This window comes from Notolabrus celidotus, chromosome 5, assembly GCF_009762535.1.
Source record: "Notolabrus celidotus isolate fNotCel1 chromosome 5, fNotCel1.pri, whole genome shotgun sequence".
NCBI lineage: Eukaryota > Metazoa > Chordata > Actinopteri > Labriformes > Labridae > Notolabrus > Notolabrus celidotus.
In genome coordinates this window covers 15,160,730-15,188,644 of record NC_048276.1, presented here as the reverse complement: position 1 = coordinate 15,188,644, position 27,915 = coordinate 15,160,730, and the positions used below count along the sequence as shown (strand labels likewise).

General features: G+C 39.8%; 2 protein-coding genes across 2 annotated transcripts; both read left to right on the top strand.

Annotated features, from left to right (window-relative positions):
* The first annotated feature begins 293 nt into the window (after positions 1-293).
* On the top strand, positions 294-8,253 carry LOC117812826 (APC membrane recruitment protein 1-like). Its single transcript, XM_034683781.1, has 2 exons — positions 294-732; positions 3,499-8,253. Exon 2 carries the CDS (start codon positions 3,606-3,608, stop codon positions 6,648-6,650), a length of 3,045 nt encoding a protein of 1,014 aa, XP_034539672.1. The 5' UTR covers positions 294-732; positions 3,499-3,605; the 3' UTR covers positions 6,651-8,253.
* A 2,720-nt stretch (positions 8,254-10,973) lies between these two features.
* On the top strand, positions 10,974-26,779 carry zc3h12b (zinc finger CCCH-type containing 12B). The gene is made up of 6 exons (XM_034684335.1): positions 10,974-11,096; positions 17,024-17,819; positions 17,930-18,069; positions 18,273-18,507; positions 19,123-19,229; positions 19,325-26,779. The coding sequence occupies exons 2-6, from the start codon at positions 17,188-17,190 to the stop codon at positions 20,752-20,754; spliced, it is 2,544 nt and encodes an 847-aa protein (XP_034540226.1). The 5' UTR covers positions 10,974-11,096; positions 17,024-17,187; the 3' UTR covers positions 20,755-26,779.
* Positions 26,780-27,915: the final 1,136 nt, after the last annotated feature.

Sequence of the window (27,915 nt, the reverse complement as noted above, 5' to 3'; positions counted from 1 at the left end):
AACTGAAATGAGTGTTTGAAAATGTTAAATTGTTTATTTATAGGGCCTATTATTGCATTTCATTTATAAAAGACAAATAGAAGTTTCTGTTGCACCATTCACTCATGTGAATGTGAATTTTATTTAAAAAAAAATGTCAGTATCAAGTCCACAAAAAGAGCTTTGTATCATTGACCTTACTTATCTGTAGTAAATAATTTTAATATGGATAACATCGAGATTTGAATCAGACAGCTCTAGTGATCGATATTACGTCATTAAACCCACGTTACACACATGTTGCGTCACTAGCGTGCGCCGGGAGGAGAGTCACAAAAGAAGACTGGGGAGATTTACCTAAGAAGTCAGGAGGAGAGGAAGTCATCATACTACATTTAAACGCTGAGGTTTCTGCCAGCATCCAATGTGCAGTCTGAACGCGTGGCTCATCCGCACACCTTGATCCAAACCTTGTGCGTCTGTCCTGCGTCTTTATACCATAGTGTATCATAGACTCACATTACAGCCACAGACTGCTGGACATGCTCTGTGGTGAGTGGAGGGGACGGTGTTAGCAAGCACCTCAGCTAGCTAACCGTAGCTGGAGACAAATAAAAACCGTGTGTGTTGATGGTGCACCGGAGCCTGAGTCAGCTGCTTTACTACCAGTGAAGTTAAAGCCAGATCAGAGGGACCATAAAGCATGCACTGAGACGTCCCCTCGCCTCCTGGGAGAGGAACAAAACCAGCGCCGTGAGTTTGTTTACTTCATGACTCCTTTGAGCTTGCTCTACTCTTTGAATGTGCTAGTGTTTCCTTTAGTTTGCCTTTTAAGGTTTCAAACTAAGCAATATGTGTTTGAAAAGCTGAATTCAAGTTGTTTTCTGTGCCAATGCTCTCATTTAAAGTACATGTTGTATTATTAGTATTTGGGACCTACCTCCTACTGCAGGTCCGCACTAGATAAGATACTCTATTCCAGACTCATAGGTCCATATCAGCACAAGAGTAATATAAAAGACTAAAAATAAGTAAAATGCACGTCCAGCAAGAAATAAAAATATCATATGACAACAGTTTACACATTCAATTTGATTAAAGCAAAAAAAGGCATTTGTTCCAATGTTTCCAAAAGCAAGACAAATACCTTGTTACAATGTCCCAATGTCATTTAGCAGGCGCTTTTATCCAAAGCGAAGTACATACGAGAACAAGAACAACACAAGCAAAGATCTAGACAAGAGGAAACAAGATCAGTAAGAGTGACAAAGTGCTTCAAGTCAATTTGGGTGTAGGTACTGCCAAGCAGTGTAAAGGCAATGCACTAAAGTAAGTAAGGATTTTTTATTTATTTATTTGATAATAAAATAAGGAACATCTACAATGAAGCAACCAAACTATTTAAGACCTTCCATTATCTTCATCAACAATTAACATCAGCACAATAATGACCAAAGTACCAAGTGCTGGATCACTCAAGACCTGAACACAGATTCCCAGAGTAGAGCAGGACAGTGTGAGTCAACTGTAGACAGTCTAGCTAAGTGCATAGTGCTTCCTAAAGACCTTGTGTCACTTAATGTGGGCTGAGTGAGCTCCCTTAAAATTTCATTTTCTGAATCAGCTAAGCGACACATACATTTATCGTTTAAATGTTTTTTTTATGTAGGTAGCAATAATAAAACATTCAATGTTACAGATATTTTCCTCCTTTTCAATTAAATTAACAAAAACAAAAATAACAAACAAACATACAAGTTAACAGATGTAGTGAGTAACACTAAAAGAACAAAAACAAGGACAACATTGAGGAAAAATATACTTAAAACCACCCACCCCTCCCCTCCCCACCTCCACCATACCCACCCAGACACATACATTTATGCATCAAATTTCTCAGTACAGCATGAAATGTAGGGACATTGTTTGATACAAGCATAAAACTTGCACTGGTCCATCCTGGTAGTTTAAGGAAAATTCGATATGCATCATTATATGCTACCTGAAGCTTTTTCATTTTACTCTTCTGTAACTGCACCACAAATGGGCAGTATAAACACTTTGTGGCTCCAACTGTACAGCTGATACACCTCTAGTCTGTTATCTCAACCCCAGGACTGCTAGATCACAAGAAAAGTCACTATTCTACATGTTTCCTTCCATCTTTGATCGCAGCTAAGTCAGTCTCTTGTAAAGACCATCTGAAAATGTGTTTGTTAGTTTTGAATTAGTCTAGGGTTGCCAACTTTCTCACTACTACACAAGGGACAGGTGCTCAGTGCCATGGTGGTGTGAGCATGATGTGTGAATTCAGCGTATATTCACATTCTGATTCAACTGGAAATGCAGAAAGTGTGTATATTCGCTTCAATCCTTAATGTATCATTATGTAACCTCATATGAATAAACCTCAAAGAAACCACAATTTGGCTCTTTACATAAAAAAAACCAAACAGGCAAAATTAAAATTAATTAAAATTAAATGCAAAAGAGGACTATGACTCCCCAAATTGGCTTGCATTCGCCAATAGAAACGAAAAACCAATAAGCCACTGAGGGGCTGCTTTACCGGGACTCAGTTGACGCGTCCTCCTCGGCAGGATGAATGAATAAAGTCCAAACTCCGTGCATTAACATCAATAAGGGTTTATTTCAAATCGACATACAATAAAGGCTCAGCCAATCAATCCACACTTACATCTACTATGAACTTGCAGAATTAAAGGCATAAAGTTATTGTAAATGAGACAATGACAAAGATAACGAAGACGGCAATGATGGCGGTCAAAAACTGTTTGCTACCCGGTAGGCAGCTCACCTGCCACTAATTGGGTCTTCTTCGCTATATGTTTTCTACACCTGGCTTGACACACCTGCCACCTAGTGTCTACAATGTGCATCAAACAAGGTAAAACAGTCCACACATAATATTGACACACACATGGCTCTAAAAGTGCCATTGGTAAAAATTAGAACAAATTGTTTTATTGGTTTGGGGAATTTTTAGTTACCTACAAAACAATACATACTTCCTCTATAAATATATGCAAATACAAAAATCAGTAATCAAGGCTGTGCTTTTTTATTCTAAGATGGAGATATTATAATTGAAAATGAAAAGAAGAAAAAGTAAAAAAAAAACAGCGACTAACTAAGAGACAGTAAAGGCCCTAAGCTAGACAAGTGGCCATAGGAGTACTCTGGTTACTGGTCTTGCAAGCATTTAACTGACTTAGAAGAGTACAGGACCCCATCTTCTTTTTAAACAGGGTTCGGCAAGTCGTGTACCTCTGATCTTTAAAATTAGGCTAAATTATTGTCACACATCTCCGACAGGAAAGAAAAAAAAACTTGTCTGCTCCATGTTGTTATATTGAAATACACTAGTGGATTGGTATTTAATAGGAATATGGTTTGACATCTGGAATGTGTATTCTTCATATTAGTAGCTTGATGATCAGATTAGGACTGCAATAAAATTGTAATTGATTATTTCTTTTCTTGACTCTCATGATACAGAGCTCATATCAGATGGAGGACAAAACCGCTGGAGTGAACCTATCAGCTGATTTCGAAAATTCCACAACTATGCCCTCTGTCGGACTGTTACTGTAAATTTGGTAGCAATGGCTTCTCACAGGGTAGAGGAGCTACCAAAGGACTCCAAGGATGTGGTTTCAGCCTCCGGACAGCTTCCCCGTTGCGGCCCTGATGACATCACCGAGGAGCTTCAGTTGGATACGATGAACGCCGCAGTGAAATCCCAGAAATCTGGAAAATTTCGGAGGACTGCCCTGACGTTTTTCGGAGTTCGTAAAAGCATTTGCATCTTACCAAGTTTTTTTGGTGGAAGGAGTAAAAATCAAAACAAGTGGTCTTCTAAGAAAGGGTTCCCAAAAAGCAAAACGCATGATGGGCTGAGTAAGGTTGGTTATGATGACAATCTGCGAGGTGGCTACACCTCAGTTGGTGACTTTGAGTACCACAGCCAGAGGGACTCAGCTGGCGACCTCCGCAGTAGCTGCCACCATGAATGTAGTTTCCCTGCTGCTGAGCAGAAATCCCTGAGCCTCACCCGGCAGAAAAAGGGTTTGAGGGGTCTTTTTAACAGTTTCCGGCATCACAGAAACAATAGACATGCTGGATCGGAGAAAGCTGAAATGATTGCAATGACCTCTCCTCGGTGCAAGAACGAGGTGCCTGTTGTCTCGAAGAACGCCACTAAGTTTGTCACAGAGTGCCTCGTATCTGAACCTGATGTGCCTGATTTAGCAGATGTTATATGTGATGTTTCTATTGATCCTGAATCTATCCATGCTGCTGCTGTAATGGACTTAGAGACGAGTGTGGTGCAAGAAAGTCCAAAATCTGAGCTGGATGATCAGATTAGTTATGATCAAACCGAGGAGATCAATTTGGTGGCTGTAGTTTCTGGTGAATTCGACAAGAGTTTGAGAGTGAACAGCGAGCCTTGTCTAAAAGTGAAGATGATGTCTGAGCCGACACTGAAGTCTGAAACGCCCCCTGGTTCATCAGATCGGCTGAACATGATGTTTGGAGACGTTGCATCATTGAAAAGCTTTGATTCCCTCACTGGATGTGGGGACATTATCGCAGATCAAGAGGACGACAGCATCACAGAGAGCACAGTTTCTGGAGAGAGGAGCCGAAATGGAGGAAAGAGGGCCTCCTGTTATCTCACATACCAGGGTGGGGGTGAAGAAATGGCCTCACCAGAGGATTTGGGCGAGGAGTGTCTTCATGGTTACTGGGGGAATAATGCATCAGAGGAAATGTGCTGTACCTACAATCAAGACCATGCAGATCTGACTGCTGATCTGACAAGTTCTCACAATTTGGATTTACTGAACAGTAACAGTGCACAGCAAGCTAGTGGCATGGACACCTCTTCAATAGCTGATGTGTTAACTCCTCAAGATGAGCATCAAGAATCAGTGCCGAATAGTGATGAGGGGTACTACGATTCAACCACCCCAGGAAACGATGACGTACAAGAAAAGACAGACAGACTGAGGACAGACAGATTACCGAGGGATAGTTACAGCGGCGATGCCCTCTATGAACTTTTTGCCCCAGATGAGAGTCTGGTCAGTCCTCAGTATGAAGGCAAATCAAAGCTGCCCAGTTCACAACAGTGCGAGTATTTAAGTGAGCCAGTCGAGGTGAACGATTGTTCTTTTGCTCCAGAAATGAATCGGTTACAAATAGGTTCTGATATGTATAAAGTTCATGATTTTCTGGACATGCCGAGCACATGCAGTAATTCCCCTGAGTTGGCACAGAATGTGGTTGGCCGGCAGGAAATTGGCACAAATCAGAACTGTAATATGAATTCAAACCCTCAAGCATCAGTCAACAAAACTAATACTGAGCCGGATACATTTAATGAAAAAGAAAGTATGTCTGCTTCCACTGACAAAAAAACAAAATCCACAAATGCAGATTGTGAAAAAAGGCACAGCTGCCTATCATTTGGAAGCACATCTGACCCAGATTTTGAAACATTTTGTGAACCCAAAGAGCAACATCTTGAGGAAAACAAGCCTGTGGCTTTACCATACAGAAATATAAATTCTCAGTCTCCAGAATGTAAAACTGATCTGGATGATGAGCAAGCTGTGAGTTTCTCCCAAGCACTTGTGGACTACACAAAAAACTCTCAGATGCTGAGTAACTTGCACAATGATGTGGATGATTTGGAGACAGACTCTGCCTTCACTCCAAACATGGAGGCCTTACCCACCATAGTCACATTTGATGTAGTAGACATGCATAATGAGGGGGAATATGATGAGCAGATTCAAATGGAACTGGGGGAGGACATATCGTCACCCTATCAGGAGTTTGAAGAAAGCTACTTGCAAAAAGACGCATTCGCTGAATGTGACTATCAGATGTTAGATCTCTATGAAGAGAACCTGATCAGTAACACATGGGCGATTGCTAGTCTCCCCCGGCACCTTGGCCTTACAAGAGTCAGTCAATCCATGCCTAATCCGTTGTCTCTTGACAGGAGAAGCCGGTCTCTGGACACAGAAAGCCTTGAGTTGAATATGCCTGACAGACACAGACAGAACAGAGCTGCTACCATTTCTCGTCCTGAAAAGGACTCTGAAAGAGATTCTTCACCATATTACAAAAAGAATGTACTTGTGTCTGCATCCGAGTCTAGAGACAGTAGCAGCATTATGGCCTTATCATGGCAAACAAGGTCAGAAATGGCTTTAAGCCTTCCTTCGACCGATGGGAAAATCACTGAAAAAGTACACAGTCGCAGTCAAACACAAGGGAAACATAAAATACCTTCAAGTTCATCTAGCAGTAAATCACAGCGTGCATGCTTTCATGTGTCCTGTGATGGCACTTCACAGAACGCAGAGCTTTACAACAGGCAGTGCCGCCATCCTTTACAGTCAGATTCTTTTTTACCTCATAGCACCTTTGTTTACTCTGGAATGATGGAAGGTGCATCAGATGATGTTGACGAGGATGTGTTTTGTAAAGCTAATTTGCAATCCTATAACAAGTGCGGCAAGAGCAGGCCAGTGGGAAGCAGGGACGGGACATCTCAGGCCGAGAGTCCTCTGAACAAGGGTGTGTTTAAAGATGAGATGGGCGGTGAAAAGAGAACACCCAGGGATGTGGCTTAAGTTGAAACATAGCGTGCCACAAACTCCCCGCGGCCATTTTCAATTGAAAGGCTCTCAGTCATACAGATAGAGTCAAGATCACATGTGTATGTGCCAATCAGTGCTTTTATTTTGCAACCAAAAGAGTAATTGTTGCTTAATTTCTACTAGCAGAAAGGTTAATGTCAACTGGGATGGACAGGACTGGAAACAAAATTATTTTTAAAAGTAGTCCACGCCACCAAGCTGCATTAGGAACAATGCTTTCTATTGGGAAGACAAAAGGGATTTTCCTTATTTGCACAGTAACAGTTGCTTGCTTCACATAAAAGCATGTCAGTCCATTGAAAGCATTTAGCAAGGAAATTGTTTCATTTGCATTTTAAATAGTTACAGATTCATCTTACTCATTAAGCTATTGAGTTGTTTCTAGAAAGCTACTTCACATATCTAGCCTCAGAAGCCTTTGTTTGATGCATTTTCATGAGCCTTGTTTCCATAGAGCAGACAAACATAACTGACCCAGTCTTGTTTACTTTACCCCGGACACGTGTACGCTTGTGCTTTAAGTGCCGGCTTATGTTTGTGTTTACTATTTGTGTATAGCCTCTATTTGCTCCAGTAATGTTTATGCTGACCTGTCATGATGCTCAGATTTAGCGTTGTCTGTTAGTTTATGTAATTTTGGGCTAGATTGGGTTTAATTAGCAATGAGAGTATCTCAGAAAGGCTGAGGGATATGGTTAAATCCACAGAACAAACTATCTCTTGATACCTTTACGGGGTGTGTTTTATGTTTTAAGCTGTTGCATTTTGCTTAATCTCAAAATATTGAGCTGCTTATTGTTCCCTGACATAGGTAAATACTGCTATAGACTGATAGTTCTCTCATCTCATGTTCAGCTGCCATTTAATTTACACACTGAAGACTTCTATTGTACAGCACATTTCACGCACAGATACTTGAAAGTGCTTCACATTGAAGAAGCAGCAAGTCAAATATCCACAAGTTAGTAAAGGAAAAAATCAAAGGGAGAAGCAGCTAGTAGAACATAATAGTGTCAGCCAGTTTTCTTTTGGTATCACAAGCAAATGTGGACCTACTCTTAGGTCTTTTTTTCTTTGTGGTCATGTTTGCAACAGCTTGACCACCTGGTAAGTGCAGAATAAGTCTTGTTAAACGATGCACTCCAATATCACATGTTTGTTAGCTATTAGAACAGAGAGGTAGTTTGGTTTAGTTTAAATTTCAAAAATATCAAAAGATGAACTGGAATTTTCAACGTGTATCATTTTCTTGTGCATTCAATGTTTTATCAATCTGGGGTTCAACTGTCTGATGATGTCCTCTTTTGTAGTGTAATACTGAACAAATGTCAAACAATTTGTATTTATATTCTCTGCTATTTGTACACTTTGACATTGTATTCAAACCGGTTTTTGAATTTGGCAATATCTTCTTTGTTTGAGTTTTATTTTTTAAGTTGTCTGGTTTTACTTTGTCTTTTTTGAACTGTCTCAAAGTTACATAAATGTGACACTTCAGTATTTCTCTTGAAAATCTGTTACAGTTTTGTCAGAGTAGAACACTGCCTTACACTAAAATAAATGACAAAACCAACCATTTACTGTTTTCATTTCTTAATGTTGATGTTCAGTATGAAGGGTCAACGGTAGAGATGTCTAGACTGATTTCTATTCAATTTAAAGCTGCTATTGGTAATTACAGAGTAAACATCTGTTCAGAGAGAGGGACCTCGAATGTCTTGACACTATCCCTCCAAACCAGATTTCCTCTCCTGTGCAGTCATGATAGTGTCGGACTAATAACCAATCAGAGGACGTAGTAGGGGCCACCCCATAACCAATCAGGACAGAGGATTGGAGATTAGCTATGATTGGTCTGTGATAACAGAAACGAGGGGAATAATAACATTGCTTGATACAAAGGCATTGGAAAACACAGAGATTTCACAATAGTCTCAAATTACTCCACTCACCGATGAGTACCGATGGGCATTATGACCTTTTCTCCAAACCAAGCAGAAAAAAATAACATTTTTTACACCATGCAAACTTTTAAAGTGACAGTTTTGGATTAAGGTGAACATGACTGTGAACGTTGCAGTCTGGTTTCAAATGACTGTTGCTTGAGTCCACAAAAGGTGCTGTACTGCATCCCCTCAATAGTTAAAAATTACTGACACTAGTTATATGTATAGAACTGAATGGAAATTACCTCTTTGGGACACTCAAGTCACTAAAACAGGATACAGCTTATTTTTACTTGAGGACTTGAAGGAATTTACTTTGTCTGTCTTTGCTTCTTAAGGCTCTATCATGGGCATCAAACTCATAATATACACATAATACCCTATAAATAATGACATGTTCACATTTAATGAACGATCTTTCTACAAAAACAGCTGTTGTATTTTTTGCCGTAATGAGTCTCAATGGGGCTGAATATTTTACTCTTTAAGCCTGAAACCTGCTGTGAACACACCAAACATTCAGGTTTCCCATTCACCTGACACAGAGTATTTAATGTTTACAGCAAAAGAACAGAGATTATAATAATGAAGAAGAAGGTAAAGTTGATTATTTTGGACCCCTCCGCTCCAGCATGAACAGTTTGCTTGTTGGACAGTGTTGTATGCAGGGGTGTAGTGCTAGTGTTAGTAGTTAGTGGATCATCTTATAGTGCTCTAACAAGTCTTTATGAATCTCAACCAGATTATACAAATAGCAAGTCATCTATTTTCTCACTTTGAGAAAAAAATCCTGGAAAAAAGCACTGTTCAGGTGCGTTCCATCAGCACTATGATTTAATGTGACCTCCAGAGGACAAATCTGAAATAGCAGTTACTTTTATTGAAAATTTGTAGTTAATGCTAGGGTTGGTAGTCACGGAAAACTAGCATGAATTTGAATGTAGCATTTCCTCAGGACTCCGTCTAACCCCTCCCCTCGGAGCTCCTCCAAAAAGTTTCTGTAGGACTTACTAAATGTCATTAATTATTTTGCCTGTCAGAGCCCCTGTAGTGAGAGCTTTTAGACTCTGATCCGGACTACAGTCCTGAGCAAAGCACCTCATCAGGTCAGAGGGGACAGGCCCAAGGTCGAGCGAGAGGGGCAGTAAATAGAGGCAGGAGATGCAGAGGCAGGGAACGGGGAGTGTACGCCGGGGAAATCTACGCGCAGGAGGCGGGCAGAATGGCAGGACGGGATTTGATTGGTTTCATAAATTGGACCTAAAGTCAGGGATTGGTTGGTGTTTTCCCAGGTTTATTCCGGCTGTAGATAGCAGCTTTTCTTTGCTCTTTTTTAAGAACTCATTATGTATTGATTGCCATCGGGACATAAAGATAATTTTAACCAGTATAACAAAAAGTGTATCTAAATCTGACTACCAACCCCAGCTTTAAGGTGGGGTAAGACCAAGCGGCAACCTCCGGTCTCAAACGATAAAGCCCATGCGGAAGTGCTATAAACTGCAATACATCGAAAATCCGCTTGAGGCTGGCTACAGAAACACCGGAAACCACATAGATATGAATGGGAAAAAGACGATCTTTGCAGCATTAATAAACATGTTTACAGCCTGGTTCAAAAAACGGCTTGGCCCTACGAAGCTAATCTCTCTAATGGCACACACTGTATGGGGGGTGAATTTTTTTCTAACGTGACGGTTCAGAAGATATTAGGATTAAGAGTTTTGCCCAAATAAGGACATGACTGACTTGACTCCCAGACGGGAACACATAGCTGTTGGCTAGGAGGCTCACACTACGACACACTCTGCCTGGTTGAGTTCCGCATTTCCATTATGGCTACTGCCGTCGATTGGCTTCAAAACAGCTCTCAGGAACAGATGGGTGACGTCACGGATACTACCTCCATATTTTATACAGTCTATGGGTAAGACTGAGTCTTACCCTGTCTTGAAGTTGGGTCTTTGCCATAGAATGGTCTAGATCTCCTGTGTTTGATTGGTTGAAGAAGGGCGCAGGGCACAGGGCTCAGGGCTCAGGGCCTAGGAAGGACATTGAGATTGGGCCAATGTCTTATCTGAAATTTTTCCACTTTGCAAAGTTGTTCTGCAGGCCGGATTGGAACCTCAGGTGGGCCGGTTTTGGCCCACGGGCCGCATGTTTGACACGCATGTTCTTACTTTTTGAACACAGCATTCACACAGGTTTGTGGCAGTGAGACTTGCCCAACTATCTCAACAAGTCACGAAGCATCATGAAAGCATCATGAGAGCGCTACTGAGTTTTAAAAAACAAACAGATTTTACAGCACAAGCAGAAACAAAAAGCGTGTACCGGTCTTTTGACCCCTGTGTCATTTTTTTTTTTAGTTTACTTGTTTCCCTCCCGTTATCTGGCAACCCCAGCCAAACTGCGACAGCGCCAATGGCAGCAAAACATAACTGTTACAGGCGAGGAGGATGACAGCAATGAGGTGAGAGGAGCGCCGTTTCATGTCAACGATGGCAATAACACATGTGCAGATTAGACATAGATTGGTGTCGTGTAGCTGTGGTTTCACCTCTTTTTGAAACAATAACTGAACGTCAACTTTATCTCAAGTTACTGTAGTATTCCGGTGAAAACGTTAGCACACGCTCAGGAGCTAGAGCTTAGCTTGAGTTAGCCTGTGGATCCACTGAGTTGGCTGTAATTATTATAGGTTAGCCAACTGCCCAGGCACATAAATAGAGACCTAGGTTACCTGACAAGCTTGACAGTTAGCACTAGATTATTATAGTGTTTCATTAACCGCTCTCTACAACATTAACCGAGAGAGGCCGGTGAGTTAATGCAGCTGAATGTTGACTCCTCAGCTCGCTAAGTAACGGTACATGTTAGCTAATGTGAGCTAACATATCTCGGGGCCTAAGGATGTACAAGCTCTGAATAAACTCAAACACAAAGCTGACGTCGTGTGCAGGAGAGCAATGTTACAATATCTGTCGAAAAAGTCTGTTGTGAGTGTCTGTTTGAAGGTTTGTCATATTGTGTCTCCATCTCATCTCTCTCAACTCAAGATGCTGCTGCTAACGATATCAAGCACTTTAGTTTTATTCTCTATTGACGTATTATAGCCAGTTAGATGATTTATGCAGCAACTACTACTTTATAAGTTATCAATCAATCAAGCTTTATTTATATAGCACTTTTCCTGCAAAGCAAATGCAACCCAAAGTGCTTTACAGCGATGGAAAAACAAGAAAGAAGCAGAAATAAAACAATTGCAAGATACATTGGGGAAATAATAATAAGAAATAATAATAATAATGCAAATTAAAATTGCTTAAAATAAAATAGAGATTAAAATACAGACTAATGAAAACCAAAAATAAAATATGTGTAATTCAAATAAGTTAAAGCACCAAAATTAAGAATACAAATAGTTAAAATAAATAGATCTAAAAAAGGTAAGGATAAGAGTTGAAAGGCTATAAATATCAATAAAACTGAGTAGGTTATTACAACACTTCAGAATGCTCCCTGTGTGGTCACTGTCATCGAGATCAATTTCGTGTTTGAATATTGAATCAGAATCAGCTTTATTGGCCAGGTATGCTGGAACACACAAGGAATTTGTCTTGGTAAACTGCTCTCTTTGTACAAAGGCATAAAAATAAAGATAAAGATATAAATATAATATTTTGGTACACATTCATCCTGTTAAGTTGCATGCAAACTGGCACAATATGAAAATACAGTTCACTTGTATTTGTCCATCTATCAATAAACCCCAACTAAGGGGTGAATTGTCTTATGCTTTTGAAGCATTGGAGATTTCAATGTGTTTTTAAAACAAAATAAATTAGATTACTCGTTGAAAATAAATGGCTACTTTAAAATCATCCAAGAGGGGATTTTATTCTAGAAGTAGAAGCATGCAAACGGCTTTGGTTTTAAGAGCAAGGGGAAATGTTTAGAATACATAATTTACTTGGGAAGAATTTGTTATATCCATTATATACTCCTGCTTATTTTTTTATTTATAGAAGTTCAGAGGAAATGGCCTAATTTTCTGTAATATTGGTGCAGAGCATAGCTTTTTAGGGTTTGGGGTTTCGATTATTGCTCTGTACTTAAATCTGTAATAAATTGGAGTCATAATTCTCAATATACTCACCAAAATAGCAGACACATTTTTTTAACAATTACCAAAGAGATACAAGTAACACCTTTATCACTACTTTTTATCTTATCTGATAATTTGAGCTTCACTGTTTATTGCTTGCTAAGATAACAGCTAAAATTCACACAAGGATTAGAGTTAAACCAGGGTCAGATGGATGTTTTTGGTGTCACTGTTCTTATTCTTTTAAGTGTAAGATGATCCATAAACAAGTCACAAAAACACAGTGTAGTTTCTATCAGCCAGCTATCAGTCCTCTGATTGTAGCTGTAGAGGTGTCACATGTCTGATCAGTATAACAACATATATTGTGTGTTTTCTGGGTCTCCATCATCAGCTGACTGATCCTTTTTGTACAGTGGATGCTGCTATTCATTTAACACCTGTCTGTCTTAACATGTCTGACTAGCTGGGTGCTATATATGCAACCAACACAATCCAAAGTACAGTTTATCCCTGGATTATAGTATTGGATACTATGTAGGGTCAGCAATGTAAAAGATGGCTTCAGGGCCCTGCTTCACTTGTTGCTATGAAACAGCAGTACACGAGCCTCTGCATGTGCAGATCTAGTCTGGAGGCCTTGCTGAGTCGAAGCCTGTGAATCTGGAGGTGGACGGGAGAGAATCTGCTGTGTTCCCTTAAAACATGTAATGATGTGGTCTTAAAACGTTTAAAAAGGCAGAGGGCTCTGTGTGTGTGTGTGTGTGTGTGTGTGTGTGTGTGTGTGTGTGTGTGTGTGTGTGTGTGTGTGTGTGTGTGTGTGTGTGTGTGTGTGTGTGTGTGTGTGTTTACGACGCAGTCCAACAACAGCTGTCCTTTTTCAGCTTATTGTTTTAAATCTTCAAACATAATTTTGTTCCCAAAAGACAATTCATGGTCAGCACTGAGACAGTGTGTGTTACTGATGCTGTAACCAACACCCTCAAAATATCACACAACCTTCAAGGTCCTCCATGAAGATGAGTCCTGTTTATCACCTGATGATGGAGTAGCCATGACATATGGTTTGCGTGATGTATTATATTTAATATATCAGTTCATGAATCATGTTGACGGTAGAGAGAGCGCAGACAACTTCACTGGTCATTCACTGTTTGAACTCAAACATGAAATAATCCAGATGAACCTCTTTTAATCTATAATCCTCATTGGTCAGCACTCATAAAAGTCTAAGTAATGTCATCTCTTTATTGCAGATATGCTGCCTCAGGAGTATTGGTGTAGAGTTGTAGTGTAGCTGTAAGTGTTCTGCGTTTACTGACTGCCTGAAGAGAGATGATGAGCCGTGTTTGTGTTAGTCGTGACTGGTAAAAAGGAGTTAGCTGATGACAAGGCTGTGTTGCTAAGCAACGCACATCATGGGCTGCGCCTCTTGAAGCTCGCTGTATTCTGTTCTGCGAGACTGAGGGAAAGTGCAGTGCAGTTGGTGTATCTGTTCATTATGGCACGTGTTATTAAGATGAAACGATCATCATTACTTGTTTGTAAATGTGCACTGTGGACATCTGCCTGACCATACAACAGCTCCCTTAGGAATCCCGTACAATTTAGAGAGTCTGTCAGAGGGCTGGGGGTGCAGGGATATTCTGTTCAGCCCACACTTTGTCTCAGCTTATGTTAACTCTTGCATTCACCCTGTGTGTGTGTGTGTGTGTGTGTGCGTGTGTGTGTATGCTGCTTACGACACCACTGAGGCTTTTGTGCTCATAGTAGTGAGGATTGTTCTGCAGTACATTGAAACGTTTTGCGCAGGATGAAAGGACCTATCAGTTTAAAACCAGCCAGTCAGAGACACAGACATTGTGGTCTGTTGCTGTTCTGTCTATTTACATATTTATCTGCATACACTGTGAAATCAGGGACAAGTATTTTGTATGTATGTATATTTTTATGAGATATCATCTCCAAGTACGAAATGACATGGTTATACTTTTAAAATGTTTTACTTGACTCAGTTTTCCATTTTAAACATAGATTCTAAACACTGACGGCATACTCACAAATTTTTCAATTTAATTAAACATGGCAATTTCTAGATTTTAGACGTTTCTGTTTTGTATAGTTTATTTCTATGGGTCAGTGCAGACCATAGACTGTATAAAATACGGACGTAGTATCTGTGACGTCACACATCTGTTTCTGAAGCACTGTTTTGAGGCCAATCGGCGGCGGAAGCCATATTGCTGCTGTCTAGCCAGTGTGACGTAAAGAGGCTGGCTTTGAGCCTCCTAGCCAACAGCTACAGTGTTCCCACCTGTCATTGAAAGACTCGTAATCTCAATATCTTCGAAATTGCCGCGTTAGAAAAAAACTCACCCCCCCCCTACAGTGTGTGCTGATCGAGAAATGAGCTTTCCAGACTACACTCCTCTTTTGTACCAAGCTGTAAATAGTTTATTTCTGCTGTAATGATCGGCTTTTTTGAATTGGTGTGTATGTGGTTACTGGTAGCCAGCCTCAAGCGGATCCTCGTTGAACTGCAGCTTTTAGCACTTCCGCATTGGACTCATATTTTTTGACTGGTGGTTGCCACTTGATGCATACTCATACAATAGTCAAAAAATGACTAAATTAGCCATTAGGTCATTTGACAGGGTACTACCATAGACTGTATAAATAACGGACGTAGTATCCGTGACGTCACCCATCTGTTCCTGAACGCTGTTTTGAAGTCAGTCGACGACAGCAGCCATATTGGAAATGCGGAACTCAACCAGGCATAGTGTGACGTAAAGGGGCGGAGTTTGAGCCTCCTAGCCAACAGCTATGTGTTCCCGTCCGGGAGTCAAGTCAGCCATGTCCTTATTTGGGCAAAAACTCATAATCTCAATATCTTCTGAACCGTCGTGTTAGAAAAAATTCAGCCCCTGTACAGTGTGTGCTGATAGAGAAATTAGCTACATAGAGCTAAGCTGTTTTTTGAACCAGGCTGTACATGTTTATTAATGCTGCAAAGATCGTCTTTTTTGAATTGGTGTCTATTGGGTTTCTTCTCGATGAATTGCAGTTTATAACACTTCCATAAGGGTTTCATATTTTGAGACAGGAGGTTACTGCTTGGATACTACAGATGCAACATCAGACAAAAAGTGACATCAAGTATGTTAATTACACTAAACAGAACATATACATGGTCATCAGTAAAACCCATTACTCTGGTATTTTAAAGCACAGCTGCAGGCTACCAGTTGGGTACACTGTGTCGTCTTTGGAGTGTTTATTTTTAGGTATGAACAAAAAGGAGGATGTGTAGTAAGAAAAAAGCCGATCTTGACAGCAGAAATAAACATGTTTGCAGCCTGGTACAAAAAACGAGTGTAGTCTTGAAAGCTCATTTCTTTATCCGCACACACTGTACGGGGGGGGGATTGTTTCATAACACAGCAATTTAAAAGGTATTAAGATTACGAGTTTTCCACTATGAGAGGCACAGCTGACTTGATTGACAGACAGGAACACTGGAGCTGTTGGTTAGGAGGGTCAAAGCACGCCTCTATACTAGCTCGACAGCCATTAGGTTGACTTCAGCATATCCAATACGGTTCCCGCTGACAATTGACTTCAAAACAGCGCTTTAGAAACAGATGTCTGATGTCGAGGATATTACGTCCATTATTTATACAGTCTATGGGAAAAGGTTACATTTGACAGTATTCACATGCTGATGCTATAGAAAATTGGTAATAGTGAATATTCATATTTCTCTAGAACAGAAAATGTCAAATTGCAGTACAAACTCTGTTAGATGCTGTGAAACACTTTGAATGTGCAGAATGTGTCAGAGAAGAACTCTAGTCTGTACACATGCAAATGAAAGACTAGACTTGATCAGTTTTAGAGTTTGCAAACCACAATCATCGGATCATAGTGAGATCAAGAGAACATACAAATATTCACATTCATATCAGTCCCTTCCCTGCACCGCTCTGTTTTTCGGTCATTTGCTTATTTGGGTGGGTGACTAATACGTTCCATTTGTCTGATTAATCTTGTCACTTCACCCAGATAGAAGTCTTTCTCACAGGTGGAGAATTGACTGGTCTACCATAAGTACATAGAAGACTAAGAAAACTTCTACATTTAACTGTGCTATTTTAAATTCCTGAATTTAAGATACTTGTTTTCTGTCCTTGACATTTGGCCCTGATGCTTTAGATGTCACCTGTTTGTCATTTGCTAAATTTGCTGTGTCACTAATTGAAACTTGCATATGTTATTTTGCTCTCTTTCAGGATTTAATATTTTGATCATTTCCTGCCCACATAAGGGAGACCGTGTTACTTTATCTCGAAACAAAGAGCCCGTAGTGCTCAAGTCTAGCACTGAGTATGATTCCCTGGTTGCGGCAGAGGTGAGGAAGCATGGGGTGGAAATCTGAGGTGCCTGGACGAACGTGATGACAGTATGGTCAACGGTGGAGAAGCTCAAAATGGAAAAACGCCCATGGAGGGAGGAGAACATTGACTCAAGCGAGGCGCAGCACGCCACTGATGATTCTGAGGATGGAAGCAGCTCAGAGAGCGAATCAGAAGAGTGGAAACAGCCGAGGGCTCAGGTGAGCGGCAGCAGGTGTAAGAAGAGGGAGCCCTTAGCTGTCACAAAACCCCACAGACAGCTCTGCCGCTCTCCATGCCTTGACCGGCCCAGTTTTTCCCAGAGTAGCACTGCGCAAGATCTCCGTGAGGATGACACCAGCACAGGACCAGGGATCAAGTCTGCCAGCAACAAGGAGTACCAGACTAAGATGGACTTTGCCTTAAAATTGGGCTACTCTGGGGAGCAGGTGGAGACGGTACTCAACAAGTTGGGGGCTGCTGCACTTATTAATGATGTTCTTGCTGAGTTAGTGAGGCTTGGAAACAAAGTAGAGCCAGAGAGCCAACCTTGCAGCAGCACTGCTGCATCGATATCACAGTCCCCCTGTGTGAAAGAGACCGTCAGCCCAGAGGTTTCAGTGGAAGACGACTCTGTGGATACTTATGATAACCTCAGGCCTATCGTCATTGATGGTTCAAATGTGGCGATGAGGTAAGACTTAAGCAGAAATATAATTTCATAAAATTCAGCTTCTCTTAATACAGAATGTTCTGATGAAGTTTATCTGTGGAGAGATTAAAGCTCACTATTTTGTTTTCTAGCCATGGGAACAAGGAGGTTTTCTCTTGCCGTGGTATCCAACTTGCTGTTGAATGGTTCTTGGAGAAAGGACACAAAGACATCACAGTATTTGTCCCAGCCTGGAGGAAGGAACAGTCGAGGCCTGATGCCCTCATCACAGGTAATAAAATAACTAAGCTATTTGATGTCAGTAAACGGTTTGTGGTTGAAGTCCAATTTCAGCCGTGTATGTAAGAAGGCTAATGTCATGTTGATGGAGAAGCAGGGCATTGTGTTGCTTTGGTTGTTGCTGTGATACAATTAGGGTTAGCATATAATGATATGTTGAACATCATTAGTACTAACTTCAAACTTATTTTTCAGATCAGGAGATATTACGCAAACTGGAAAAAGAAAAGATCCTGGTTTTCACCCCATCCCGGAGAGTTCAAGGCAGGAGAGTGGTGTGCTATGATGATCGCTTCATAGTGAAGCTGGCTTATGATTCTGATGGAATTATCGTGTCGAATGACAACTACAGGGACCTGCAAAATGAAAAGCCAGAGTGGAAGAAGTTCATAGAAGAGCGTCTCCTCATGTACTCGTTTGTCAACGACAAGTAAGAAACTGTTCTTCATTTTTTGGTTTTAAGGTAAAGTACTAATATTATACTGACTTATGCTGACTGGAAGAAGTTAGTATTTCTGTTTGTGGCAGGATCTCTGTTCACTTTAATTTAGTTTTTATTTTTTTGAATATGTTTTTATTGAACTTTTCCAATATAGACACATACTAAAGCAAACAATCAGAAATTGTCAAAAGGGAAGCTTATGCATATATAAAAGATATCATATCTCAAGTGGACAGTGTCAGATATACACTTCCTTATGGTGACAGCATTGAAAACATAAAAATACACAGAGCAATACAAACAATACAAAGACAACCTAACCTAACACAAAAAAGAAAAACAAAAAAGAAAGGAAAAAAAGTGTGGAGGGGGGGGCCACGGCTCACATCAAAAATAGAAAGTTACAACTAAAGCATAAATAAATCAGAGACAGCATCCAAGTATAGCAATCCTGCACAGTACATCATCAACACTCATGCCAAGGTACTTCTTGAAGTTCTTACACAACAGATATTCCTAACTGTGATTTACCAAACCTTGTACACTTTAATTTTAACAATCTGACATGGATAATCAAAACTTTTGAATTACTGTTTGCACTAGGTTTATGCCACCTGATGATCCTCTAGGAAGACATGGTCCAAGTTTAGAAAATTTCTTACGCAAGCGTCCAGTTGTCCCTGAGCATAAAAAACAACCCTGCCCTTATGGTAAGTTCCAAAACTTTTTTAAAAACAATATCTGAAACATTTCAAATTTCATCATTTTCCTTTTAACGGCTCATTTTACTCTTTCTTCAATCAAGGGAAAAAGTGCACGTATGGACATAAGTGCAAGTACTATCATCCTGAGCGTGTCAACCAGCCACAGCGGTCAGTGGCGGATGAACTTCGGGCTTTTGCCAAGTTGTCTGCAGTGAAGACGATGAGTGAGGGGGCTTTAATTAAGTGTGGTATGGGGCCTGCAACTGTAAAGGGGGACGGCAGCTCTGAGGCCAAACGTGTGGCACCTAAACGCCAATCTGACCCCAGTATTCGCTCAGTGGCCTGTGAACCTCCTGAGGCGCTGTCCGCGATGAGGAAGTCTGAGGCGAATTCAGTGCCTTCCCTTGTGTCTGCTCTCAGTGTGCCCACCATGCAGCCTGTCAAGAGCCACGCAGCTGGTGCCTTGAACACACGATCAGCCAGCAGCCCGGTGCCGGGTTCTCTGCAGTTCGCACACAGTTCTCTGGAGCACATGTCTAGTGTACAGTACCCTCCTATTTTAGTTACAAATAGTCATGGCGCCTCTGTTACTTACAGTGAACAGTTCCCAAAGTATGACTCAGTTAGCGATCATGGCTATTATTCACTGCACAGTGATTTTTCAAATATGAGCATGAGCAGCATGCACAACGTCGACAGTTTCTGTAGCATGGAGCACGAGCATGGTGTGTATCAGAGAAATCCCAGCCACTGCGTTGAATCCTGCCTCAGCCATTCGAACAGTGACTCGTTCTCCTCTTACGGGGACCTTTACCCGAGCTCGGTGGACAGTAGCTTAGAGGAGAGCATGAAAGGGCAGCAGCAGACTAGCGCACAAGCTAGGATGCAAGCTTTCTCCCATGGGTTTCGTCATGAAGCACTGACAAGAGTGCAAAGTTACGGACCAGAGGAACCCAAACAGGGCCTGCGTAAGCAGCATTCTGGATCTCGTCTGGCTCCCCATATCCAGCATGTGGCAGTGGGGGCCAGGTCTAGCTGTCCTGGAGACTATCCCCTAACTCAAAATGTTCTCCCACCTCTGTCCTCACAGCCCACACGGTCTCTCGGTATGACTCGTATGGACAGCATATCAGACTCAAGGCTATATGATAGCAACCCAATGAGACAGAGGAGACCGCCACTGTGCCGTGAGCAGCACGCCAGCTGGGACCCTCTGCCGTGTGGAAGTGAGTCCTATGAATATCATTCATATCCATTGAGTAACAGCCTTATGCCGTGTTGCGAGCGGGTGATGGTCCGCAGCATGCCAGAAAAAATGGAACAAATCTGGAACTCACCATGGGAGACGCCATCTGCAGTTGAACACCAAGAGCGGTACGTCATCCCAGACCACCAGTATCAAACATATCGGAACCTTTGTAACATCTTTCCTGCGTATGTAGTCCATTCAGTAATGGAGAAGAACCCTCATTTGACAGACCCTCAGCAACTCGCCGCTGTCATTGTAACAAAATTGAGGTCATGCCATTGAGCTTTTTATTCACATTTGATGGGATACGACAAAGGAAATGCACATTTTTTTATTGCAAAGATAGGCACTGGTTTCATGTTGCTGCATGTGCAACATCTGCCCTCAGGAGGTTTTTTTTCTTTCTAAATGTGTTAGGAGGGAAATCTGTTTATCAGATTTTACACGAGGTGACACAGAAGAAACAAGTATAGAGGAAGTTTGTCTCATAAGTTGATCTTAAATTGTAAGATCTTTCACATGAGAAAGCTACAATTACATCAGTTAAAATTAGGTTGAACCTTATTAGAAATCTGGTTCATGACGTATTCATACCACCTGAGCAGGAGCTGCATTCCAACCAACTTTATGATTGATTAAACCTTCATTCAAGCTCACATAAAATGTGTTGTCAGAAAACATTCAACCTGACTGGCATATCCTTAAGATCAATTTTTGTGCTGCTCAGTTAATTTATCCAATCAATAACATGAAAATATGTATGGACAGCAGGTTCACCTGAAGTTGACTGCAAGGCAGGTGAGCAGTAAGAACACCAGTCATGAAAAAGCATTTCATCATTAGTTGAGTCCTTCTTTTACAAGTTTACCAATTATTACCATAGAATTCAATAATTATTGCACCTTGGTGTTAAATCATTAGAACTGGAAGCATCTTAATTAACTAGCTGGTTCATTTGACTTGCTAGAATTATGATAAATGCTGTCCATGTAGAAGTACATTTGAACAAATTAGCTACATAGCATTACAGTGAGGACAGGAAGTAATAAATCTAAATTCTCATATCTGGCTGACATAAGAGTACGTCAACATTTGTACATCATGTAGCTTTTATGAAGATCTTGTTCAGGCGCTGTGAATGTGCTATGAAAGGCATCTGAAGTGTTTCTGGTGCAGTGGAACTATAAATAACCGTGCTTAGGTCTGCCTCTGGTGTAAATAATTCTTGTGACTTTTTGTGCATTCATTTTGGAGATAAGTCAAAGGGAGGTAGGTACATACCTCACAGCATGAACCCTGACATTTAATGGCCTTATATCCGAATGACCTCATGCTTTTAGTCATTGTCTGATCGGTTTCAATGAAAGTCTTACTCTTTGAAGCCTCCTATTTTCAAATGTAAAGCACTATCTCAGTATCTAAAGAGATATATTTTCTCAGCCTCACTTAACAAAGCTACTATTTTGGTAGAATTTGACAGTGCACAAAGCAAGCCAAACAAGAGATTTGACTTGTATACATGTGCACATTTCTATGTACATATAATCACACAAAAGCCATTATTTCAAAGTCATTTATAAGCTGCTAAATAATGCCAAAAAAAATTATTTATATAGTGTCAGTATTCTACATTACTTTATGTTTTAGTTATCAGAATTGATTGGATTATATTATAAATTAACATCTGTGTTTGAATAATTTCCTATAATGTATTATATAGTTAACTATCTGGTTTGATTAGATGCTACGTCCAGGATTTTCCTATTAATATATCTGTCAGATTTGTTGTGCTAATTCTTTTCAGTGTGAAAATATTCAAAGCATCTTTGTTTCAAACAGTAGCTCTAATGGACTCCTTCAAGTTCTTAGTGGAGCAGTTTTTTTGGGGGGGAAGGTAAAGATTATGTCAAATTACTACTTTTACATGCACTTAAGTCAAGAGTTTCAACTTTTGCCGGTGCAAAGTCTAGTTACCTGTATCAACTGAAGGAAAAGTGAAACTCTAACTCGGCTAGATTCCTGATTTTGAGTTTGGCAATCCGTTCAGAATTGAAAAGCATTGTTCAAAGAAATCCAGCTATTGCCGTAGTAGTTGGCCAGTTTCATGACTGAAGCTGATTTGTGATAGTTACCTAGTTTCTTACGTACATGTAAATGTAATAAAACACTGAGGGATGATTTCACAGGGTTGTGTTGTTGCTTAAGTAGAAATGTTCTATTTGAGGTGGAATAAGTGTTTACTGACACAATTTTTTAATGTTTGCACAAAGAATTTTGCAACAGACTGAAACTTTGCCTGATAATAAATTTGTCAGATAAAGTAAAAAAACTCTAGCCTCTGAGGGAGCTGAATACAGGACTGATTTTGTGATATATGTGGATCATGGGGTTTAAATCATGAAATTTTAAAACCGAAATATACGCTATACGGCATATTGAAAATGTAATTTTATTGAATGGCTTTTTATGCTTGGCTGTGTTGTACTAATACAGACTTTAACTAAGCATATATACAGCCAGTTTCCAAGGATCATGGAAGGGTTTGGCTGTGCCTTGCAGCACATTGCTCTCAGGATGCTTTCAATTTTCTAATTCTGTCTTGCCCTGCCAAAAAAAGCGGTCGTTACTGGCAAGAGTAATCTGATTTAGAAGTGATATATTTTGTGAAAATCCTACATGTAACATGTAGTATCTTAAAGTGGGTTATGTACAGCTGAAACATCAAGGTAGTATTGCAAAACTGTACTTTTTGTGTATGTGCTTGTTATGCACCTCAAGTTCTTTCAAAAGGAGCTAATAGGATGGTTTTAAATGATGCAGCTTCGGTCAAATTAGTTGGAAAATTGCTGAATTGGTCTCCATAAAGGATAAAAAACAAATCCCTGAAAGGCTACAACATTTTTCTACAGTTTCATGAACTTTTGGCAGTGGTTGAACCAGTGTTTGGAGCTTGAAAATGTAGGGTGGGGGCCATGAGTTTCCCATTGTTACATATGGTGTGCCCCCAAGGTCATAAGGTCAAATTGATCTCTTTTTAACTAAAGGGCACATGAGTATTAATATCACTAAGCACATGCATGCTCCCAAGAGGATCACCACCTTTGATGTTGATAATCCGTTTCCTTTTCTTGACTCCCACCCTCAGGACAAAGTGGTCCAACCTAAGAGTTCAGAGCTGTTTGCAACATGTAAAGCCAGCCCTAATAGCAATATCATGCTTTGAGTATGCTTAAAGGGAGATGCCACTTATTTGTAGGATTCAGGCTTCTTGTTGGATAACAAAAAATGAATAGAGGACAGTTAATAGTTCTTGTGTTTTGTTATCTGAATAATGATTTAAAACAGGGAGATCAGGAAAGTTGAGTGAATCAGCATAACAGACCACACTTTTAGGATTTATGAAAGTTTTTCGTGATATCACTGAGAAGTTGAGTGAGAATTTTTTAACTGAGTGGTATTCCTCTTTAACAGAGTTTATTCAGATTTTGTCTCGTTGATGGTGCATCAAAAATATCTATTTCTTTTTAATGTTTAGGTACAGCCGTGGTGTATGAACAGACATAAAGAAAAAAAAACATTTGAATGTGTTTTGCCCAAAAGAGTTTTGGGCTTTGCTGACTTTGTTTTTTCATGAAAAAAGACGAGGCCACTTAAGGCCGGCTGTCTGTTCATGAGAAGGTGAAACAAACTGCCTAATGTTTCTACATGTGAAACAATCAGATTGCAAGGCTGCTGTCAAGGTTGTTTCTGGCATTTGGCTAAAAGTTTGCGTGCCATCCTTTTTCCTTGAGAAGGTTGAATTGTTATAGTTTACATGACAAACCTTGGTCTCTCCATGTCCTTTGTGTTCTCACTGGTGGAAAAACAAATCCAAAACTAAAGCATGACAATGGGGTCTCTGATTAGAGACCAAATTAAAATCACATAATCTGACTTAAATCTGTTTGAACATTATTGAGATGTAAGATTATGTCTGTGGAGTGGTTAATCACCCTGATGAACTCAGAATAAGATTACTTTGTTTTTCTGAAAGAACTAATTAGCAGGCATGAAATCAATGTCAAATCTTTTTAACTTTGTTAGATCCTTTAATCTCGATTAGTTGTTTGCTTTCATAAAGAAGTGCACACATGATTTAATTTTAGCTGCTGATTTGGCCCACGAGCATGTGTGTTACTATTTCTGGCAGAGTGCCACAGAGCAGCCACTTGTCTGTAATCAGATAAAATGCACTCATGGACAATGTGGGCTTGACAAGTATCAGAGCAAATTCACACCAGAAGCGCTGTGGCTTTTAAATGCAGGTCCAAAATGTTAAAATGCAAGTGTGAGGTGCTGCTCTAATCATTAAGGCTAGAATTTCTAGCTTTGATGCGTATCTTCTGGATGTTTTTATATTACAGGATAAAAGAAAGGAAAAATGAAGGGATGATTTTGTCTTTTTTTTTCTAATAAAAGTTGTATCTAAAAATCATTGTTGCTCCCAAGACAACTTCAAGAAAAACTGTTCACAGGGTGATTGACTACTTCCAGTCCAACATTCAAACACTCAAATAACGTTGAAATGTACCGTGTCAGTAGAGAACTGTATTTCTGAAAGGTTAAAGGTCAGAATGTTGTTCATGGTTCCCATCCTCCCTTTGAACGTGCCGCAAACAACTAAGCCACAAATGTCTAGAATTGACTTTTGCTTGTTGATACAAATTGTATCTATACCTTGAATGTAACAAAATATGAAATGTATAATATGAAAATAGTTTTATTTAAATAAGGGGGGTAAAAAATCAATGCCGTAATGTTTGTGACACTGTGTGTCACGGGGAGTAGCCCATTGGTATGAACTAATTCTTACTGGGTACAGCAGTAAACTTACAGGGACATTTACGTGCTACGTAACATTGCACAGATACCCTGTGTACAGCAGTGAGCATCATGTCCTCTCTGTAAATAGTCACACATGTGTGTGTATATATAGAAAGAGATCTGTAAATGTAACAGTAACAGTTACTTCAGTTGTTCAAATACTTAGATTATTTCTGTGTTGTAACCTGTGCACCTTGGTTAAGTGCATCTCTTTCCTCTGAATTTGACATGTCTGCTTTATGCTATTTTAATGGGAATTTCAATATTTTTGAATATATTTTGCCTAATAAAACATGCCAAAGTTATTCTTGGGTGACTTTGTCAAAAGTATTTTTTTGTGCAATGAACTGAGGATTTTTTTCCACATGATGTAAACTAAAAATTACTAAACAACAACAAACACAAATCTGAGCGTTAAAGTCCTGACACAGGAATCTGTCATTGACTGATCTCTGGTCCCCGCATGACGCAATCACATGCCCTATAAACCGTCTATTAGAAGCTAACAGCAGTGTGACAGGCTGTCACTGAGCGGTGAATTTAGTGACCGTGTTAAATCAGATTTGTGTTTGATGTACAGATCTTGTTAAATTAACTTTTATCTTAGTGTTTGATTCGAGGACTATCAAGCAGCTGATTCAAGGACTAACACTTGTATGTTAACAAACAAAAAGTGTTTTGATTTGTGATCTATTTTAGGGTTATTTACCAATTGTACTGTCATCATTTTGCTATATGAGGCCAGTTTGCTTACTGTTGTTTAAATGAACAGTCTATAAGCTTAAGCTGGCCCTGTGGGAATTAGACTAGTATTTTTTTAAAGATGTAAACACTGATGTTGTCAATGAGTATTAACTTAAGTTTCAAATCAGTTAATGGCTATGAACAACACCAAAGTGATTTTTGATGTGCACACATTAAGTACCTGTTATGATGATTGGTTCAAACACAAACACACAAACCGTTGTGGTCAAACCTCCAATGGTGAACCTCTTGACGTCCTGCTGTTTCTACAAGCATACAACTCATTTCAAAGTTGACTTGTTTGTGATAAAAATGCCACGACAAGAGGTACACACATTTGAACACGGCTGTACACACAGAGAACACAGTGTAATACTCAGGTCAAATCACACTCACACTTTAAATCACACACTTGGTTGTTTTCTATTATTGAAAAAAGCAGTGGTCACATTTCTGAAGTAGTGAAAGTCTCCTGTTTAAGTTGACTGACTTGTCTTCAATGTACAAAGGGAAATATAAAGCAAGTTTTTTTTTGTGCTGTGATGATCTGCGGTATTGTAATCCACGCTGAATGGAAAGCATTGCTTTTATAGACCAAAATATACAAAATAATTATTTTGGGTCTGTGGGCTCAAACAAAATGTAAGTCTTAATGACAAAATGTGTTCCTCTCCGTAAATAAAGCAAAATTCTGTTCAAACTGTGTTTCATTGTGTTGACTGGAATGAGACCTGACATCTTTAGAAAAGTTTTGTGTTGGGTCTTACATTATTTACACACTCTAAATAACCTATATTACAAGTGTCAATGCAGCTTAAGACTTTTTATACAGTCAGGTCCATAAATATTGGGACATCAACACAATTCTCCTCTTTTTGGCTCTATACAGCACCACAATGGGTTTGAAATGAAACGAACAAGATGTGCTTTTACTTCAGACTTTCAGCTGCAATTTGAGGGTATTTACATCCAAATCAGGTGAACGGTGTAGAAATTACAACAGTTTCTATATGCGCCTCCCACTTTTTAAGGGACCAAAATTAATGGGACAATCGACTCAAAAGCTATTTCATGGACAGGTGTGGGCTAATCCCTCGTTATTTCATCATCAATTAAGCAGGTAAAAGGTCTGGAGTTGATTCCAAGTATTAAAAAGTGAAAGTTTGATTTATGATTGTTTAGTTTGTCCCATTACTTTTGGTCCTTTAAAAAGTGGGAGGCACATATAGAAACTGTTGTAATTTCTACACCGTTCACCTGATTTGGATGTAAATACCCTGAAATTAAAGCTTAAAGTCTGCAGTTAAAGCACATCTTGTTCGTTTCATTTCAAACTCATTGTGGTGCTGTGTAGAGCCAAAAAGAGGAGAATTGTGTCGATGTCCTAATATTTATGGACCTGACCGTATATCAGCCTCTAAGGTTTTCAGAGGTGTGACAAAACGCTGTTGGATATTAAGATACTGTAGAGTCAACTGAACACATTCACATGCAAATAATTACAGTCAGGCATCACTAAAACATGAAAATGTTTCTCAGAACATGCTTACTTTTTTTGCCATTTCTCTTTTATTGGCCCCAATTTTTTATGAGTATTTAGAAATATTGTATGAAGCAAATCAGCCTAGATTTCTTTAAAATCTGTGAAGTTATTTTCATGTTGGAGAAAGAAAGGTCAGGGTTTTTTTCATCTCTAATGCATTCAAACCCTTGTCTGTATTTACAGCAGATGTGGCAGTTTAACAGGTTACACAGCACATGCACACTATCTGCTGGTTAAAGTGTGTAATAGCACACGGCATGTGTCATTAACACACACTAGGACAGATTGTCCTG

Bases quoted from the DNA above. Each gene is read 5' to 3' on its own strand.
- zc3h12b (XM_034684335.1), top strand. From the start codon at position 17,188: ATGACAGTATGGTCAACGGTGGAGAAGCTCAAAATGGAAAAACGCCCA. The intron at 18,070-18,272 runs GTAATAAAATAA...CTTATTTTTCAG, and splicing joins GCCTGATGCCCTCATCACAG to ATCAGGAGATATTACGCAAA. The intron at 19,230-19,324 runs GTAAGTTCCAAA...TCTTCAATCAAG, and splicing joins AAAACAACCCTGCCCTTATG to GGAAAAAGTGCACGTATGGA.
- LOC117812826 (XM_034683781.1), top strand. From the start codon at position 3,606: ATGGCTTCTCACAGGGTAGAGGAGCTACCAAAGGACTCCAAGGATGTG.